The sequence below is a fragment of the Salvelinus fontinalis genome, chromosome 16 (genome assembly GCF_029448725.1).
Source record: "Salvelinus fontinalis isolate EN_2023a chromosome 16, ASM2944872v1, whole genome shotgun sequence".
Classification (NCBI taxonomy): Eukaryota; Metazoa; Chordata; class Actinopteri; order Salmoniformes; family Salmonidae; genus Salvelinus; species Salvelinus fontinalis.
In genome coordinates this window covers 40,573,360-40,593,709 of record NC_074680.1, presented here as the reverse complement: position 1 = coordinate 40,593,709, position 20,350 = coordinate 40,573,360, and the positions used below count along the sequence as shown (strand labels likewise).

Sequence of the window (20,350 nt, the reverse complement as noted above, 5' to 3'; positions counted from 1 at the left end):
ATTCAATTTTAACAGTTATATTCATTCAGATTGAAATGTACATGCAACTACAAAGCCTGCTGCAGTAAGGCCTAGTTTACGTGCACCTGTTTCTGCATATAGCCTAACCTACAGTAGCCAGGTCAATCCCAAAGCAAACATGACTGAAAGAATAGACTATGAGCCAAACAAAGGATAGGCCATACTGTTTAACACATTCAAATATACTGAAATAAGCCTGTAGGTTAATACATTATTCTGCATCAGGAGAAAATATAACTATCTGAATCGACACATGATTGTGTCATATTTGGTAACATTTCATTATTATTTTTACATGAGTCCCAAGCTTGATTTCATTCTGAAAGATGCTTGATATCAACAAGAAAGACCACACCTTGTTTCCTTAATATTTTTTAAATTTTATTACTTAGATAGGATACACAGCCAGGTTAAATACACACATTGATTGATTTCCATTTAAGTCTCACAACACAAAAGCAAACATGAGATATTCAATACATTGAGAACTTCTTTAGCACCAGTACAAATGAATTAATCCATACATTGGTTATTCTCTGATTTACAGTATAGATCTTTCCAATATTATTTTCAAAATAAAAGACCTAGTCCCAGGTTGATTTGACTTGGCATGAATGACATGTAATTGTATACAGCAGCATTGACGTACACAGGTTACTAAAAAGTACACATACTGCCAAACTGGCGTACACAAGCAATGCTATATGGCCTAATAACCCAATACTGTAGGTCAATTGAAGTTATGCAGTGAGTGTTCTCATCCATTGCTCTCCAACTCTGTTTCAAGAATGATATGTAGTAAAAAATGTCCATAGTAAATACGTTGTGAGGAGGCAAGATCGAATCCCCGAGCTGACAAGGTAAAAATCTGTCGTTCTGCCCCTGAACAAGGCAGTTAACCCAGTGTTCCTAGGCCGTCATTGAAAATAAGAAACTGCCTAGTTAAATAAAGGTAAAATAAATAAACCAAATAAAAAAAGAGGCTGGAGATCATTATTTTATTAAACTATAGAAATGTCTCGTTATGTGTTGCAGCACAAACATTATCTTTTTGGCAATTTTATCAAAACAATATGTAAAACAATATGTAAAACAATATGCAAAACAATATGTAAAACAATATGCAAAACCATTTTAGTTTACATTATTTTGTGTAAATAACAAAACCAAGTATAGTAATGTTTAACATCACTGTAGCTTCCTGCTTTTAAATCACATGCATTGATGTGTTAAGAACTTCATCAACAGCTTTAACCCTACTACATATTCAAGTCACTGTTGTAAAGGTATAGAATAAAACAATACGGGACAGCTTTGATGTGTTTGTCACACATTTGTGGAGACCCCCCCCCCCCCCCCCCCCCTTTTATATCCTTTAAAACAAAGTTATACTGCAGATTTGAGACCAAGTATAAATAACAGTTTATCTAAAATAATTCACACTTCTCAACAGATCATAAACGTAACTTGGTATGTTTTACCAGGGCGCATAGGTGCCTTAATAAGCAAATTTATAGGACAGCTGTATCTCTCATCCAGGTATTGTCAACCAGTGTATCAGTTATGCATTCCACAATTTGCATATTTTGTAATCTGTATAAACCAAAACCTTGTTTCAACAGAAAATCTAGAATATCCAAAAACGTATTCTGTCACGATCACATGATCACATTGTTTTCTTTAGATACATGATATATGAAAATGCAAAAATAACCAGTAAAATATAGCGTCTCAAATGGCACCCTATTCCCTATATATTGAACTAGTTTTAACCAGGGCCAATAGGGCTACGGTCAAAACGAGTGGGTTATGGGTACCATTTGGAACGCATCCACAAAGTTGGGTCCCACAGATTGATGACGTGAAAAAATGTTCAGATTTAGAACTTGTTTTGTTTTAGTTTGTCGATGTGATAGCAGAGCTTCAGGGCTGGCCCCAGCTTCAGTCCTAGGTACTTCATCATCATGTCACTCTTTAGAAGTAACAGCGCGTTGCCGTCTATCTCCTGTGGGATAGAAACAGAAGCTCAGGTTATATTAAAATCTCCACTAAAAGTAAAGTGGACACATGTATCAGGGTTGTTTACTGAACTGGGAGTGACCCCAATCCGGGTAAGTATTTCACAAAACATCACATTCAGATTTAATCCAACCACTCAAATCAAATCAAAACATCACATGAAACATGACAACTGAAAAAGAAAAGGGGTTTCCCCAACTGTTGCGGATCCAGGCCTCAATCTGTCTTTCAGCGATTCCTCACATCCTCGTCTCATCCTCAACTGGATTGGAAGAAAAGGTCCGAGGTCCCTCCCCAAGGACCTTCTCCTCCAAGGCGTTTTGAGAAGGTTCGGAGAGAGGATACGAGGTATCAAGGAAATATTAATTATGAGTGAGCCCAGGGATAGCCTACATGTTTCCTGAAGACGTCCGCGTGAGGGCCCAGGGACTGCGGGTCAGCGTCTCTGATGAACCACACCACATCCTCTACACTCCAGGTGGAAGGGTCCTTACTGGGGGGCGGCTTGGACTCCTGGGAGTCCTGAGATGGATTGTACGCTGCATGAGAAAAGAGAAAGAGGTCAAGAAGGATTTCTATGCTGGTCTATTTTATTTGGTTAGGGCATTGTGATTAAAGCAAGAAACACATTTTCCCCAAATCTCCAGGTTTCCCAGAAATCCCGGTTGGAAGATTCCCGGAATCGGGAGGGAATATCCCGGAAAACCTAGACATTTTGGGAAATTTACCATAATTTTGCAAGCATAGTCTCCACTCTCCAATCTCTTACCTATCCTGTTGCCTTCCATGAAGGTGTTAGGGCTGGACGTCTGTCTACACATGCCCAAGGGGGAGGAGCCGTTGGGGAACTGCTGCGAGGAGCGGAACCCATAGGATGGTTTGGATGAGTAGGAGGAGCTTATGGCACTGAAGGCGGAGTCACCTGGGTCCATTGAGTAGCGTTTGTCTGACGGGTCCAGAAGATACTCCTCTGGCATGGAGGTTTCAGCTGTGATATGAATGGAAAGAGATTACATAAGTAAAACATATTGGCAATACTTTGAATAACTTTCGATAGAAGCTGAAGCCTTTAAAGATGTCCATGAAATGTCCTTCTGTGCTTTTATGGTCCAATCGGAAGAAACAAACCCTGTTTGGAGAATTGAGCGTAGGGTTTCCCTGGTGCTCTTGTTTAGGTTCAAGAGAATGTTCTAGGTAGTGTTCTGGCATAGAGGTCTCATTTGTTTAGGTTGGAATACAGGGATTTGGATAATGGATTAGGATTACCAGGGATTACACAAGTAAAACACCAAATGATGTGTATTTGACAAAATGTCATTCTGTGCTTTCATGAGCAATCTGACGCAATATAGCACAATATTTGAGGAACTGAGCCCACAAAATGTCTGAGGGGCGATATCTTCAAAAGCTCTTGTTAAGGCACAGGATTGTTCTAAAAAGTATTATAAACCTGGTGGTTTGAGCCCCGAATGCTGATTGGCTGAAAGCCGTGGTATATCAGACCGTATACCAACGGGTATCACAAAACATTCATTTTTACTGGTCTAATTATGTTGGTAAGCAGTTTATAATAGCAATAAGTCACCTCGGGGGTTTCTGGTATATGGCTAATATACCACACCTCCTCGGGCCTTATTGCTTAAACAATCAATGTATCATATCTGCACCTCTGCCTACACCATTTCCCTTGTGGGATAAAGAAAGCATTTTGAATTCAATTGAATACAGGACAGTACATTACCCTCTGATTGGTAGGAGGCATTATTATGCTGGGGGATTGGTTGGTCGCTGAAGAGGTTTTCACAGTGCAAGCTGCGACAGAGCTTCTTGAGAAAGCGTAGAACGTAGCCCATGCTGTTGACCACAGGGAGACTCAGAAGGTGCTGCTTCCCATCGAAAGTGGCTGGAACACAAAGGAACGCTTGATTAACCCATTGGGTTGCGTCCCAGATGGGACCCTATTCCAGAGCCAATGGCTTCTATGCATAGTCACTTCAATAACTCTACCTACATGTACACACGATGGCTACACCCACCCGTAGCACGCGCTCCAGCAGGTGTATCTCACTGATCATCCCTAAAGCCAAAACCTCATTTGGACGCCTTTCCTTCCAGTTCTCTGCTGCCTGCGACTGGAACGAATTGCAAAAATCTCTGAAGTTGGAGACTTTTATCTCCCTCAACAACTTTAAAAATCTGCTATCCGAGCAGCTAACCGATCGCTGCAGCTGTACATAGGCCATCTGTAAACTACCCACCCAATTTACCTACCTCACCCCCCATACTGCTTTTATTTATTTACTTTTCTGCTCTTTTGCACACCAGTATCTCTTCTTGCACATGATCATCTGATGATTTATCACTCCAGTGTTAATCTGCTAAATTGTAATTACTCGATTTATTGCCTACCTCAAGCCTTTTGCACACATTGTATATAGATTCTCTTTTTTTTTTCTACCATGTTATTGACTTGTTTATTGTTTACTCCATGTGTAACTCTGTGTTGTTGTCTGTTCACACTGCTATGCTTTATCTTGGCCAGGTCGCAGTTGCAAATGAGAACTTGTTCTCAACTAGCCTACCTGGTTAAATAAAGGTGAAATAAAAAAAATAAAAAAAATACTACTTCAACTAACCAGTGCCAACGCACATTGACTCTGTACTGGTACCCCCCTGTATATAGTCTTGCTATTGTTATTTTACTGCTGCTCTTTAATTACTTGTTACTTTTATCTCTTATTCTTGTCCGTATTTTTTGAAACTGCATTGTTGGTTAGGGGCTCGTAAGTAAGCATTTCACTGTATTTGGCTCATGTGACTAATAACATTTGATTTGGAGTGTTGCTCTGTGAATAGGGTGCTATTTGGGACGCAACGCTGGAATATATTTTAATTTCCCATTGCAGTAAATCTTGTTGCAGTTAACTTTGCTCTAGGGGACACATCTCTACAGCCATGTCTCAAAGCAACAGTTACAACCTAGGATGGCCAATGCATTTCATCCACTGACATCCAAAGATGGAAATGGCCAGTAACCCCGGGGTAACAGATCCGGATGATCTCAGATGTTCTCATGGTTACTAGATTATCTAATCAGTGGATGTCAATTTCTATCATTTCCCTCAGGCCAGTTGCTACGAATAAAATTAATAAATATTAAAACCAAAATCTCAGTGACACTGTACAAGCACATGTATGAGCACATGGCCCTAGTCATACCTGATATTTTCTCCCCTCCGTAGCCCTGTGTGAGGAGAGTGAACACAGCTTTCTGCTGGAAGGCGCTGTCGATGCATCCCTGGACGGCCTGCTGCAGAACCACCGAGGGCCTGTCAGGCCCAAAATGATCTGGGAGCTGCTGCAGCTTCTTCCTGTCCAGGTTAGGACCCATGTTGACATGCTTGTTGATGTAGATACACACTGCAGGATACACAAGAGTGGAGAGAGTGAGGGTTAGTAACCATGTCCTCCTGCTTGATGATGTACGAGTGAAGGTTAGTAACCATGTCCACCTGCTTGATGATGTACGAGTGAGGGTTAGTAACCATGTCCTCCTGCTTGATGATGTACGAGTGAGGGTTAGTAACCATGTCCACCTGCTTGATGATGTACGAGTGAGGGTTAGTAACCATGTCCACCTGCTTTATGATGTACGAGCGAGGGTTAGTAACCATGTCCACCTGCTTGACGATGTACGAGCGAGGGTTAGTAACCATGTCGACCTGCTTTATGATGTACGAGCGAGGGTTAGTAACCATGTCCACCTGCTTTATGATGTACGAGCGAGGGTTAGTAACCATGTCCTCCTGCTTTATGATGTACGAGCGAGGGTTAGTAACCATGTCCACCTGCTTTATGATGTACGAGCGAGGGTTAGTAACCATGTCCACCTGCTTTATGATGTACGAGCGAGGGTTAGTAACCATGTCCTCCTGCTTTATGATGTACGAGCGAGGGTTAGTAACCATGTCCTCCTGCTTTATGATGTACGAGCGAGGGTTAGTAACCATGTCCTCCTGCTTTATGATGTACGAGTGAGGGTTAGTAACCATGTCCTCCTGCTTTATGATGTACGAGTGAGGGTTAGTAACCATGTCCTCCTGCTTTATGATGTACGAGCGAGGGTTAGTAACCATGTCCTCCTGCTTTATGATGTACGAGTGAGGGTTAGTAACCATGTCCACCTGCTTTATGATGTACGAGCGAGGGTTAGTAACCATGTCCTCCTGCTTTATGATGTACGAGTGAGGGTTAGTAACCATGTCCTCCTGCTTTATGATGTACGTAGATACACACTGCAGGACACACAGCAGGAGGGACAGAGGAGATAAAGATATTTAGGTCGGCTACTTTGGTGACGTTGCTTTCCTTACATTAACGAGTACAACATGCTTATAACTAACAGAATACAAATTACATTTAAAATGTGATTAACAACATGACTTTTCATAACACCCAAGATGTTTCACCAGACAAAGCATTATGGAGGGAGACATTGGAAGAGCGAGGCAAACTCTGTGAGCGCCTAAGGCCTTGTTTATCAGATGTGCATAAGCACAAAAAAGACAACCTTGCGTGCACCACCTTTCCCGCAAAGGTTGGTATTTATCAAATTTGAATTTGACGGGAAAGTGTGCATATCTCAGACCATGCGTACTCACAACTTCTAGTGGTTGAAGAATTGTATTACAAGTCAATACTGTTGTTTTGAGTGTTTGACACAAGGGAATCATAATAAAGCGTTGCTAGGAAAAAATTTAAACGTAGCCTAACGGTAAGAAGATCACATAGCGGCCTTCGTAGGAGCGCAACACCATTTTCTATTTAATCTCAGAGACTATACCAAGACAGGTGATATAAACACACTCATCTATTGACAAACAAAAGAAGTGTGGGCTGTAGTATTTATTTTTTGATTGTTTGAACAGACAGTCAATCATCCAGAATGTGAGGTCAGCGAGTGCCAAACACTGACCTTAGTTTGAAAAAAGTCCCTGCAAAAGATTAAAACATTCTGCCCACACCTGTATAGAAATGTGATAAAATTTGCTATTGCGCTTTCTTTTAGAAACTGTCATGGCCCAGTTCCAACATTTCCAACTCATACAGCAAATGAGGGTGTTTTTGTTACCCTAAAAGGTGAATGGAGGGCGTTTTCCAGGCGGGGTTGTAGTAAAATATAGTATGGCTCTGATTTATCAATGAAAACATGTGTATATGTTGCGTACGACAGTTTGATAAATCCCAATCATTTGTGGTGCACGCAAATCCTAGAGTCTCTACATACGCCAGAAATTTGTACAAAATTTACGCACGGTTGAAAAATGAGGCCCCAAGGGCGTGGCAGAGTGGGGGTGGGGCCTACCTGTGAGCACCTGGGGCGTGGCAGAGTGGGTATAGTTAACTGTGAGCACCTGGAGCCTGGTAGGGTGGGTATAGTTAACTATGAGCACCTGGAGCCTGGTAGGGTGGGTATAGTTAACTGTGAGCACCTGGAGCCTGGTAGGGTGGGTATAGTTAACTGTGAGCACCTGGAGCCTGGTAGGGTGGGTATAGTTAACTGTGAGCACCTGGAGCCTGGTAGGGTGGGTATAGTTAACTATGAGCACCTGGAGCCTGGTAGGGTGGGTATAGTTAACTGTGAGCACCTGGAGCCTGGTAGGGTGGGTATAGTTAACTGTGAGCACCTGGAGCCTGGTAGGGTGGGTATAGTTAACTGTGAGCACCTGGAGCCTGGTAGGGTGGGTATAGTTACCTATGAGCACCTGGAGCCTGGTAGGGTGGGTATAGTTAACTATGAGCACCTGGAGCCTGGTAGGGTGGGTATAGTTACCTGTGAGCACCTAAAGCCTGGTAGGGTGGGTATAGTTAACTGTGAGCACCTGGAGCCTGGCGGGGTGGGTATAGTTAACTATTAACACCTGGAGCCTGGCGGGGTGGGTATAGTTAACTGTGAGCACCTGGAGCCTGGTAGGGTGGGTATAGTTAACTATGAGCACCTGGAGCCTGGTAGGGTGGATATAGTTAACTGTGAGCACCTGGAGCCTGGTAGGGTGGGTATAGTAAACTATGAGCACCTGGAGCCTGGTAGGGTGGGTATAGTTAACTGTGAGCACCTGGAGCCTGGCGGGGTGGGTATAGTTAACTGTGAGCACCTGGAGCCTGGTAGGGTGGGTATAGTTAACTATGAGCACCTGGAGCCTGGTAGGGTGGGTATAGTTAACTATGAGCACCTGGAGCCTGGTAGGGTGGGTATAGTTACCTGTGAGCACCTGGGGCATGGCAGGGTGGGTATAGTTAACTGTGAGCACCTGGAGCCTGGTAGGGTGGGTATAGTTAACTATGAGCACCTGGAGCCTGGTAGGGTGGGTATAGTTAACTATGAGCACCTGGGGCCTGGCGGGGTGGGTATAGTTACCTGTGAGCACCTGGAGCCTGGCGGGGTGGGTATAGTTAACTGTGAGCACCTGGAGCCTGGTAGGGTGGGTATAGTTAACTATGAGCACCTGGAGCCTGGTAGGGTGGGTATAGTTAACTGTGAGCACCTGGAGTCTGGTAGGGTGGGTATAGTTAACTATGAGCACCTGGAGCCTGGCAGAGTGGGTATAGTTAACTATGAGCACCTGGAGTCTGGCGGGGTGGGTATAGTTAACTATGAGCACCTGGAGCCTGGCAGAGTGGGTATAGTTACCTGTGAGCACCTGGAGCCTGGCGGGGTGGGTATAGTTACCTGTGAGCACCTGGAGCCTGGTAGGGTGGGTATAGTTAACTATGAGCACCTGGAGCCTGGCGGGGTGGGTATAGTTAACTGTGAGCACCTGGGGCCTGGCGGGGTGGGTATAGTTACCTGTGAGCACCTGGAGCCTGGCGGGGTGGGTATAGTTACCTGTGAGCACCTGGAGCCTGGTAGGGTGGGTATAGTTAACTGTGAGCACCTGGAGCCTGGTAGGGTGGGTATAGTTAACTGTGAGCACCTGGGGCATGGCAGAGTGGGTATAGTTAACTGTGAGCACCTGGAGCCTGGCGGGGTGGGTATAGTTAACTGTCAGCACCTGGAGCCTGGAAGGGTGGGTATAGTTAACTGTGAGCACCTGGAGCCTGGTAGGGTGGGTATAGTTAACTGTGAGCACCTGGAGCCTGGTAGGGTGGGTATAGTTAACTGTGAGCACCTGGAGCCTGGTAGGGTGGGTATAGTTACCTATGAGCACCTGGAGCCTGGTAGGGTGGGTATAGTTAACTATGAGCACCTGGAGCCTGGTAGGGTGGGTATAGTTACCTGTGAGCACCTGGAGCCTGGTAGGGTGGGTATAGTTAACTGTGAGCACCTGGAGCCTGGCGGGGTGGGTATAGTTAACTATGAGCACCTGGAGCCTGGCGGGGTGGGTATAGTTAACTATGAGCACCTGGAGCCTGGTAGGGTGGGTATAGTTAACTATGAGCACCTGGAGCCTGGTAGGGTGGATATAGTTAACTGTGAGCACCTGGAGCCTGGTAGGGTGGGTATAGTTAACTATGAGCACCTGGAGCCTGGTAGGGTGGGTATAGTTAACTGTGAGCACCTGGAGCCTGGCGGGGTGGGTATAGTTAACTGTGAGCACCTGGAGCCTGGTAGGGTGGGTATAGTTAACTATGAGCACCTGGAGCCTGGTAGGGTGGGTATAGTTAACTATGAGCACCTGGAGCCTGGTAGGGTGGGTATAGTTACCTGTGAGCACCTGGGGCATGGCAGGGTGGGTATAGTTAACTGTGAGCACCTGGAGCCTGGTAGGGTGGGTATAGTTAACTATGAGCACCTGGAGCCTGGTAGGGTGGGTATAGTTAACTGTGAGCACCTGGGGCCTGGCGGGGTGGGTATAGTTACCTGTGAGCACCTGGAGCCTGGCGGGGTGGGTATAGTTACCTGTGAGCACCTGGAGCCTGGCGGGGTGGGTATAGTTACCTGTGAGCACCTGGAGCCTGGTAGGGTGGGTATAGTTAACTGTGAGCACCTGGAGCCTGGTAGGGTGGGTATAGTTAACTGTGAGCACCTGGGGCATGGCAGAGTGGGTATAGTTAACTGTGAGCACCTGGAGCCTGGCGGGGTGGGTATAGTTAACTGTCAGCACCTGGAGCCTGGCAGAGTGGGTATAGTTAACTATGAGCACCTGGAGTCTGGCGGGGTGGGTATAGTTAACTATGAGCACCTGGAGCCTGGCAGAGTGGGTATAGTTACCTGTGAGCACCTGGAGCCTGGCGGGGTGGGTATAGTTACCTGTGAGCACCTGGAGCCTGGTAGGGTGGGTATAGTTAACTATGAGCACCTGGAGCCTGGCAGAGTGGGTATAGTTAACTATGAGCACCTGGAGTCTGGCGGGGTGGGTATAGTTAACTATGAGCACCTGGAGCCTGGCAGAGTGGGTATAGTTACCTGTGAGCACCTGGAGCCTGGCGGGGTGGGTATAGTTACCTGTGAGCACCTGGAGCCTGGTAGGGTGGGTATAGTTAACTATGAGCACCTGGAGCCTGGCGGGGTGGGTATAGTTAACTGTGAGCACCTGGGGCCTGGCGGGGTGGGTATAGTTACCTGTGAGCACCTGGAGCCTGGCGGGGTGGGTATAGTTACCTGTGAGCACCTGGAGCCTGGTAGGGTGGGTATAGTTAACTGTGAGCACCTGGAGCCTGGTAGGGTGGGTATAGTTAACTGTGAGCACCTGGGGCATGGCAGAGTGGGTATAGTTAACTGTGAGCACCTGGAGCCTGGCGGGGTGGGTATAGTTAACTGTCAGCACCTGGAGCCTGGAAGGGTGGGTATAGTTAACTGTGAGCACCTGGAGCCTGGTAGGGTGGGTATAGTTAACTGTGAGCACCTGGAGCCTGGTAGGGTGGGTATAGTTAACTGTGAGCACCTGGAGCCTGGTAGGGTGGGTATAGTTACCTATGAGCACCTGGAGCCTGGTAGGGTGGGTATAGTTAACTATGAGCACCTGGAGCCTGGTAGGGTGGGTATAGTTACCTGTGAGCACCTGGAGCCTGGTAGGGTGGGTATAGTTAACTGTGAGCACCTGGAGCCTGGCGGGGTGGGTATAGTTAACTATGAGCACCTGGAGCCTGGCGGGGTGGGTATAGTTAACTATGAGCACCTGGAGCCTGGTAGGGTGGGTATAGTTAACTATGAGCACCTGGAGCCTGGTAGGGTGGATATAGTTAACTGTGAGCACCTGGAGCCTGGTAGGGTGGGTATAGTTAACTATGAGCACCTGGAGCCTGGTAGGGTGGGTATAGTTAACTGTGAGCACCTGGAGCCTGGCGGGGTGGGTATAGTTAACTGTGAGCACCTGGAGCCTGGTAGGGTGGGTATAGTTAACTATGAGCACCTGGAGCCTGGTAGGGTGGGTATAGTTAACTATGAGCACCTGGAGCCTGGTAGGGTGGGTATAGTTACCTGTGAGCACCTGGGGCATGGCAGGGTGGGTATAGTTAACTGTGAGCACCTGGAGCCTGGTAGGGTGGGTATAGTTAACTATGAGCACCTGGAGCCTGGTAGGGTGGGTATAGTTAACTGTGAGCACCTGGAGCCTGGCGGGGTGGGTATAGTTACCTGTGAGCACCTGGAGCCTGGCGGGGTGGGTATAGTTACCTGTGAGCACCTGGAGCCTGGTAGGGTGGGTATAGTTACCTGTGAGCACCTGGAGCCTGGTAGGGTGGGTATAGTTAACTGTGAGCACCTGGAGCCTGGCGGGGTGGGTATAGTTACCTGTGAGCACCTGGAGCCTGGCGGGGTGGGTATAGTTAACTGTGAGCACCTGGGGCCTGGCGGGGTGGGTATAGTTACCTGTGAGCACCTGGAGCCTGGCGGGGTGGGTATAGTTACCTGTGAGCACCTGGAGCCTGGCGGGGTGGGTATAGTTACCTGTGAACACCTGGAGCCTGGTAGGGTGGGTATAGTTAACTGTGAGCACCTGGAGCCTGGTAGGGTGGGTATAGTTAACTGTGAGCACCTGGGGCATGGCAGAGTGGGTATAGTTAACTGTGAGCACCTGGAGCCTGGCGGGGTGGGTATAGTTAACTGTCAGCACCTGGAGCCTGGTAGGGTGGGTATAGTTAACTGTGAGCACCTGGAGCCTGGTAGGGTGGGTATAGTTAACTATGAGCACCTGGAGCCTGGTAGGGTGGGTATAGATAACTATGAGCACCTGGAGCCTGGTAGGGTGGGTATAGTTACCTGTGAGCACCTGGAGCCTGGTAGGGTGGGTATAGTTACCTGTGAGCACCTGGAGCCTGGTAGGGTGGGTATAGTTACCTGTGAGCACCTGGAGCCTGGTAGGGTGGGTATAGTTACCTGTGAGCACCTGGAGCCTGGTAGGGTGGGTATAGTTACCTGTGAGCACCTGGAGCCTGGTAGGGTGGGTATAGTTACCTGTGAGCACCTGGAGCCTGGTAGGGTGGGTATAGTTAACTATGAGCACCTGGAGCCTGGTAGGGTGGGTATAGTTAACTGTGAGCACCTGGAGCCTGGTAGGGTGGGTATAGTTAACTATGAGCACCTGGAGCCTGGTAGGGTGGGTATAGTTAACTATGAGCACCTGGAGCCTGGTAGGGTGGGTATAGTTACCTGTGAGCACCTGGAGCCTGGTAGGGTGGGTATAGTTAACTGTGAGCACCTGGAGCCTGGTAGGGTGGGTATAGTTAACTATGAGCACCTGGAGCCTGGTAGGGTGGGTATAGTTACCTGTGAGCACCTGGAGCCTGGTAGGGTGGGTATAGTTAACTGTGAGCACCTGGAGCCTGGTAGGGTGGGTATAGTTAACTGTGAGCACCTGGAGCCTGGTAGGGTGGGTATAGTTAACTGTGAGCACCTGGAGCCTGGTAGGGTGGGTATAGTTAACGGTGAGCACCTGGAGCCTGGTAGGGTGGGTATAGTTAACTATGAGCACCTGGAGCCTGGCGGGGTGGGTATAGTTAACTATGAGCACCTGGAGCCTGGCGGGGTGGGTATAGTTAACTATGAGCACCTGGAGCCTGGTAGGGTGGGTATAGTTAACTATGAGCACCTGGAGCCTGGCGGGGTGGGTATAGTTAACTATGAGCACCTGGGGCGTGGCGGGGTGGATATAGTTAACTATGAGCACCTGGAGCCTGGTAGGGTGGGTATAGTTAACTGTGAGCACCTGGGGCCTGGTAGGGTGGGTATAGTTACCTGTGAGCACCTGGGGTGTGGCAGAGTGGGGGATGGTAGCAGCATCCTGGGGGATGGAGCTCATGTCTGGTTCTGGGGTGCTGCTGGGAGGAGAGATGGCCAGGGGATTCAGCACCATCCTGGGTTTCAGCTGCAGGAAGACAGGGGGTTGGATCTTAGTATCTAATTGTAAATAATACATGCAATTTAGCATACGCGTTTGTCCAAAGCGACTGATACATTTTTACATATGGGTGGCCCCCGGGAATCAAACCCACAACCCTCTTGTTGCAAGCACCATGCCATACAGTCTGAGATAGCAACAATAGACTAAAAGATGACAGTTCTCAATTGGCATTAGTAAACACTCAAAAGAAATCTACACATTGATATTTTTACACAGAAACTTGTAAATAAAATAATCTCGCCTCTTCGTATTGCAGTATTTACAAAGCATTTAATTTTGCTAGGCATATACATGGCCAATCAGAATATCAATTAAAACAGTCTTCAATTAAACAAACAAAGGCTACCTCATGTTATATATTACTCCAACTAAATCTAAATGAAGTTAGGTCTGTCAATCTACATCATCATATGCATTTTGTTAACATCCTGCATCCCCACTGGCCCCTCTCCTTTCCCTCTCCTCCAATTCCATCTCCTCTCCTTTCCCTCTCCTCCAATTCCATCCCCTCTCCTTTCCCTCTCCTCCAATACCATCTCCTCTCCTTTCCCTCTCCTCCAATCCCATCCCCTTCCCTTTCCCTCTCCTCCAATCCCATCCCCTGCTCTTTCTCTCTCCTTCCATCCCCTGCTCTTTCTCTCTCCTTCCATCCCTCCCCTTTCTCTCTCCTTCCATCCCCTCCTCTTTCCCTCTCCTCCAATCCCCTCTTCTTTCTTTCTCTCCCATCCCTTCCCTTTTTCTCCCCCCCTTTCCCTCTCCTCCATTCCCATCCCCTCCCCTTTCTCTCTCCTCCAATCCCCTCCTATTTCCCTCTCCTCCAATCCCCTCCTCTTTCCCTCTCCTCCAATACCCTCTTCTTTCTCTCTCCTCTCATCCCTGACACTGACCTTGAAGCCAGGTTTTCTCCCCCTCTTCTTGGGCACTTTGAGGGGAGGGAGGGATTCAGGGTAGCGGGTTGGAAAATCCATCTTGCGATGTAGTGGGGGTCTCCCCCTCTTCCTGCCTGGAATCTTTCCTGGCTGGCTGGGGAGGAAGGAGGGAGACACTGCAGGTGACTGCATTTCACTGTTGCTGTCTGCTTTCTGTGCTGCTGCTGCTGCAGGTACACTCATTGGAGCTGGAGGGAGACACAGGAAGGAGGGAAACACAAAGGGAGAAATAATTATATTAATTGAAGACTGCATGGCACATAATAAAAAACAGTGGCAGTTCCACCATCCAGTCCATCCTATCCTCAATGTGCATGAACCCCAACATTCTGTCTGCTTGTCTCCCAGAGCTTCCATTACCTGATCTCCTTTGATCTAGAACGCTTGAGAACCAAGCGCTTCCCTTCTTAGATCCCGGTTAGATTCCAGAATAGCAGAAGAAGGTTCTAAACCCTGCACAGTGCCTCAGCAGGCTGTTGAAGCCATCTTGCCTTTAGCTGCTGTGCTGTATGTTTTCTCTCTGCTCCTCTCGTCTCTGCTGCTGCACGGCACACAGGCTGGCTGGCTGCAGACTCCTCATTACACTAATGCATTCAGCAGTGGCAGAGGAAGGGAGGGGGGGAGGGGGAATTGACTTCACCATGGCTACACAGCTATGAATTAGCATTATGATGACAGCGTTCACCATAATCTTAAAAAAGCAGCAGCCTCAAGAGTCAGCCTAGCCTACTGATGAAAACAACATCAACATGCATGTCTCATATATAGAGCGCAGAAGACTAGACACACAGGCAATGCTGAATTATTACAGTGGTTAAAATATAGCATTAGCATGCAGCATGCTTCATCCTTCCTTTGTGCTGACAAAGACAACAGAAAATAAAGGGAGATAAAAACAGAGCCAGTATGCACACACCATCAGAATGAATGAGGATAGGAGAGTATATCCCTTTTCAGTTGTTCTCCTATTGAATCACCCTCTGTCCTGTCTGTGTCTTTGCCTGCTTCTAAATGTCTTCAACTGCACCGCAGAGTGGAATCTCCAAGCAAGGCAGATTCCACTGTAATGGTGTGTGTGTGTGTGTGTGTGTGTGTGTCAGCCAGTGCCGGGAAACATTCGCCTGTTGTCATGGCAACAAGCCTGTAACACCCTGCCGGCTGTATCTCCCATGTCTTGCTGCTTGATACTCAGGCCCAAAACTGGGTGGATGTATAATTAGTATAGAAGGCACCCTCAAATCAACCGCTAATTACAATAGGAATTAATTTGAAAGTGTTGAGAGTGTACATAGATATGGTGTGTGTGTGCGTGATTCCATGCCCTTCGATTAGTGCTTTTTGAGGCCGGTTCGGTTTCATTTTTCCCCGAAACATTAAATGCACTATGCATTATGTGGGTTGAATGCTGTAACAACACAGAATAAAATAATTAATAAAGTCCCATGATGGTAGGGACTGCCCATTACTGCTTATCACTTATTAACCATCATTTATTCACATTACTTTAATAAAATATTTCAGTTGTTGTGTATACTGAGAGGACAAAACATTAAGAACTCCTGCTCTTTCCATGATATAGACTGACCAGGTGAATCCAGGTGAAAGCTATGATCCCTTATTGATGACACCTGTTAAATCCACTTCAATCAGTGTAGATGAAGGAGAGGAGACAGGTTAAAGAAGGATGTTTAAGCCTTGAGACAATTGAGACATGGATTGTGTGTGCCATTCAGAGGGTGAATGGACAAGACAAAAGATTTAAATGCCTTTGTGCCAAGAACTGCAAAGCTGCTGGGTTTTTCACGCTCAACAGTTTCCCGTGTGTATCAAGATTGGTCCACCACCCAAAGGACATCATGCCAACTTGACACAACTGTGGGAAGCATTGGAGTCAACATGGGCCAGCATCCCTGTGGAACTGGGCCAGCATCCCTGTGGAACGCTTTAGACTCCTTGTAGAGCCCATGTCCCGACGTTTTGAGGCTGTTCTGAGGGCAAAGGGGGGGGGGGGCCTGCAACTGAATATTAGGAAGGCGAGCTAAAAGCGAGCCTACCAGATGAGCTAAATGCTTTCTATGCTCACTTCAAGGCAAGCAGCACTGAACCATGCATGAGAGCACCAGCGGTTCCGAACGACTGTGTAATCACGCTCTCTGTAGCCGATGTGAGTAAGACCTTGAAACAGGTTAACATTCACCAGACAAATGACCAGGATGTATACTCAGAGCATGCGCTGACCAGCTGGCGAGTGTCTTCACTGACATTTTAAACCTCTCCCTTATCCAGTCTATAATATCTACATGTTTCAAGCAGACCACTATAGTCCCTGTGCCCAAGAACTCCAAGGTAACATGTCTAAATGACTATCACCACGTAGCACTCACATCTGTAACCATGGAATGCTTTGAAAGGCTGGTCATGGCTCACATCAACACCATCATCCCAGACACCCTGGACCCACTCCACACTGCCCTTTCCCACCTGGACAAGAAGAACACCTATGTGAGAATGCAGTTTATTGACTACAGCTCAGAATTCAACACTATAGTGGCCTCCAAGGTCATCACTAAGCTAAGGACCCTGTGACTGAACAACTCCCTCTGCAACTGGATCCTGAACTTCCTGACGTGCCGCCCCCAGGTGGTGAGGGTAGGCAACAACGCATCTGCCACACTGACCCTCAACACGGGGGCCCCTCAGGGGGTGTGCTTAGTCTCCAACCTGTTCCCTCACGACTGCGTGGCCCCGCACAATTCCAACACCATCATTAAGTTTGCAGATGACACAATGGTGGTAGGCTTGATCACCGACGACGATGAGACAGACTATAGGGAGGAGGTCAGAGACCTGGTAGTGTGTTGGCAGAATAAATCAAATCAAATCAAATGTATTTATATAGCCCTTCGTACATCAGCTGATCTCTCAAAGTGCTGTACAGAAACCCAGCTTAAAACCCCAAACAGCCAGCAATGCAGGTGTAGAAGCACGGTTGCTAGGAAAAACTCCCTAGAAAGGCCAAAATCTAGGAAGAAACCTAGAGAGGAACCAGGCTATGAGGGGTGGCCAGTCCTCTTCTGGCTGTGCCGGGTGGAGATTATAACAGAACATGGCCAAGATGTTCTAATGTTCATAAATGACCAGCATGGTCAAATAATAATAATCACAGTAGTTATCGAGGGTGCAGCAAGTCAGCACCTCAGGAGTAAATGTCAGTTGGCTTTTCATAGCCGATCATTAAGAGTATCTCTACCGCTCCTGCGGTCTCTAACAACCTCTCCCTCAACGTCAGCAAGACAAAGGAGCTGATCGTGGACTACAGGAAACGGAGGGCCGAGCACGCCACTATTCACATCGACGGAGCTGTAGTGGAGTGTGTCGAGAGCTTCAAGTTCCTCTGTGTCCACATCACTAAGGATCTATCATGGTCCACACACACCAACACAGTCGTGAAGAGTGCACGACAACGCCTCTTCGCCTTCAGAAGGCTGTAAAATTGTGGCACGCACCATTGAGAGCATCTTGACTGGCTGCATCACAGCTTGGTATAGCACCACTTGGTATAGCACCGCTTGGTATAGCAACTGTTGGTATAGCACCGCTTGGTAAAGCACCGCTTGGTATTTCAAATGTTTGGCATCCGTCCGCAAAGTGCTACAGAGAGTAGTGCGTACAGCAGAGTACATCACTAGGACCGAGCTCTCTGCCATCCAGGACCTCTATACCAGGTGGTGTCAAAAAAAAAAGTATGAATGTATGTACTTGTAAGTCGCTCTGGATAAGAGCGTCTGCTAAATGACTTAAATGTAAATGTGTCAGAGAAAGGCCCTAAAAATGGTCAAAGACTCCAGCCACCCAAGTCACGGCAAGCGGTACCGATGTACCAAATCTGGAACCAACAGAACCCTGAACAGCTTCTTCTCCCAAGCCATAAGACTGCTAAATACTGGAGTTAGTTAAATAGTTAACCAAATACTGTAGCTACCAGGACTATCTGCATTGACCCTTTTGGTAACACTTTATTGGACACCTAGCGTCATAACACGGTCATAACCATGTCATAGCATTGTCATAACACTGTAATGACACATTTGTTGTGACATACAGTATATTGCAATATTTTATGGTTGGTTATGACACCTACATAAGAGTGTCAAAGCCCACAAATCCTAACACACAAGGCAAACCATTCCATTCTACTTATAAATAGTATGTTAAGTAACATTTCCTAAAATTGACCATTTCATTACCATTGTTAATGTACACACATTGATGACAAATATGTGCCTAACCCAATGCTATATCGCTGATTTTTTTTATTTAACCTTTATTTAACTAGGCAAGTCAGTTAAGAACAAATTCTTATTTACAATGACATCCTACACCGGCCAAACCGGACGACGCTGGGCCAATTGTGTGCCGCCCTGTGGGACTTCCAATCACGGCCGGATGTGATACAGCCTGGATTTGAACAAGGGTGTCTGTAGTGACGTCTCAAGCACTGAGATGTAATGCCTTAGACTGCTGTGCCACTCGGGAGACTGGGACTGATGACTGGGATGAATGCACCAACAGGACAAAACACCCTCTTTGGGACTTATGACTGACATATGGTTTTCAGGATCTAAATAAACGGAATGGAACTAGGAGCTAGGCACAGGCAAAATAAGTCAATGGGTACGAATACTTTCTGAAGGCACTGTACATCAGTTGAAACATAATTTAATGAACTTTCAAAGCCACTTGTCAAACAAAGTTTAATATTATCAGTTTCCTTCTTAAAGCAATTTATACAGGTCATTCTGATATGTACACTAGAGGTCAAATGTCAAAGTTCTGTTGATGTGAGCATTCCCGAAATTGTATCTGATGGATAGCTGTTAATCTTAGCTTTGCAATTATATCTGATTAATGGGTATATGTGGGCAATAACTTGTTGTATACTGACATTGTTTTGTCATAGTAAAATCCCTATGGGAAAAATGAATGAGATGGAGGGATGAAATAAAGAGTGATAACATAGAGAAAGCTGCCATTGCTGCACTGCTATCACACATGTTCCAACTAGGGACATAGACCTTCAAGAAAATCACTATGAGGCATCTTCACGAATTTAGGGGTCTGGCCCATAGACTATTACTGCCAATGCCATTCATTGCCAATTGAGATCAAATAAACCAACACTGCAACAAAATGTGCATATTTAGTAAGCTACTTTATTCTCTATTCATGAAAAAAATAAGAATAATGTGAACTGCAGTCCTTAATTAAAATGATAAATACAGCCCTCTCCTGGCTCACTTAAGGATAATTTTGTTAATTTTTGCCTGATTCAATAAAGTTGCATTTGAAGCCAAAATGGCGACGTGCATGTTGTCGTCAAAGATGTCGCCCATCATTAGACTTCTACTGAAAGAGCAGTCCTATTCCTCAACAACGATATGTAACGGTGTGACCGAAATTTCCAGACGAGGTGAGCATATTATTTTGGTATCAATTTGTTATTATTTTGGTGTGTCGTTTCAAATTAATATCAACTGACGCCTAGTTAATAGTTACTGTAGCGTGTTAGTATAGCTAAAGTTAGCTAGTTACCTTAACCTGTCAAACTTAATTCCATTCCGGACTTGTCTAGTCAGGCTGGCTAACTAATTAACTGGCAACAAGCACATAAATCAGCCATTATTATAATGACATCAATAGCTAGCTAGCTAGCTGCATTGTTACGGTGCTGACAAACGTACCTTTTTGAGACGAGGGAATAACGAATCGCTGACAAATCAATCAATCTTTGGAAGCTTGCTTGTTAACTTCGTAACGTTAACTGGATAACAGTTTTTGCTCCTCTAAACACGTAACGTTAAACCTCCACAGGGTCTAGCTATATATCTTACTACCGCAGCATCAGGATGTTAACGTTAATTCCGTGATCTTGTCTACTGGTCAGGCTACTCGACAGATGGAGATATTCTCCAACCTGCTGCAGAAGACAGCAATGCCGCCACAGCGGACCGCTGGAGCACTACACCAGTCTGGTCATGG

At 46.4% G+C, this 20,350-nt stretch overlaps 1 protein-coding gene across 4 annotated transcripts; it reads right to left on the bottom strand.

Annotated features, from left to right (window-relative positions):
* Positions 1-1,378: 1,378 nt before the first annotated feature.
* LOC129813172 (sex comb on midleg-like protein 4) lies at positions 1,379-20,350 on the bottom strand. 4 transcript variants are annotated; one of them, XM_055865431.1, is made up of 9 exons: positions 20,053-20,348; positions 14,672-14,895; positions 14,270-14,499; positions 13,217-13,346; positions 5,260-5,460; positions 3,782-3,943; positions 2,810-3,028; positions 2,434-2,579; positions 1,379-2,026 (listed from the first exon to the last, which is right to left on the bottom strand). In XM_055865431.1, exons 3-9 carry the CDS (start codon positions 14,492-14,494, stop codon positions 1,901-1,903), a joined length of 1,209 nt encoding a protein of 402 aa, XP_055721406.1. In that variant the 5' UTR covers positions 14,495-14,499; positions 14,672-14,895; positions 20,053-20,348; the 3' UTR covers positions 1,379-1,900. The 4 variants fall into 4 exon arrangements, with proteins under 4 accessions (XP_055721406.1, XP_055721405.1, XP_055721407.1 ...); XM_055865430.1 differs by lacking the exon at positions 20,053-20,348 and adding an exon at positions 15,228-15,398; XM_055865432.1 differs by lacking the exon at positions 14,672-14,895 and having other exon boundaries at positions 20,053-20,350.

Excerpts from the sequence above, each read along its gene's own strand:
- LOC129813172 (XM_055865432.1), bottom strand. The coding sequence starts at position 14,494 with ATGAGTGTACCTGCAGCAGCAGCAGCACAGAAAGCAGACAGCAACAGT. Across the intron at positions 13,347-14,269 it reads GGAGAAAACCTGGCTTCAAG|CTGAAACCCAGGATGGTGCT; the intron begins GTCAGTGTCAGG and ends GTCTTCCTGCAG. Across the intron at positions 5,461-13,216 it reads CACACCCCAGGTGCTCACAG|TGTGTATCTACATCAACAAG; the intron begins GTAACTATACCC and ends TGTATCCTGCAG.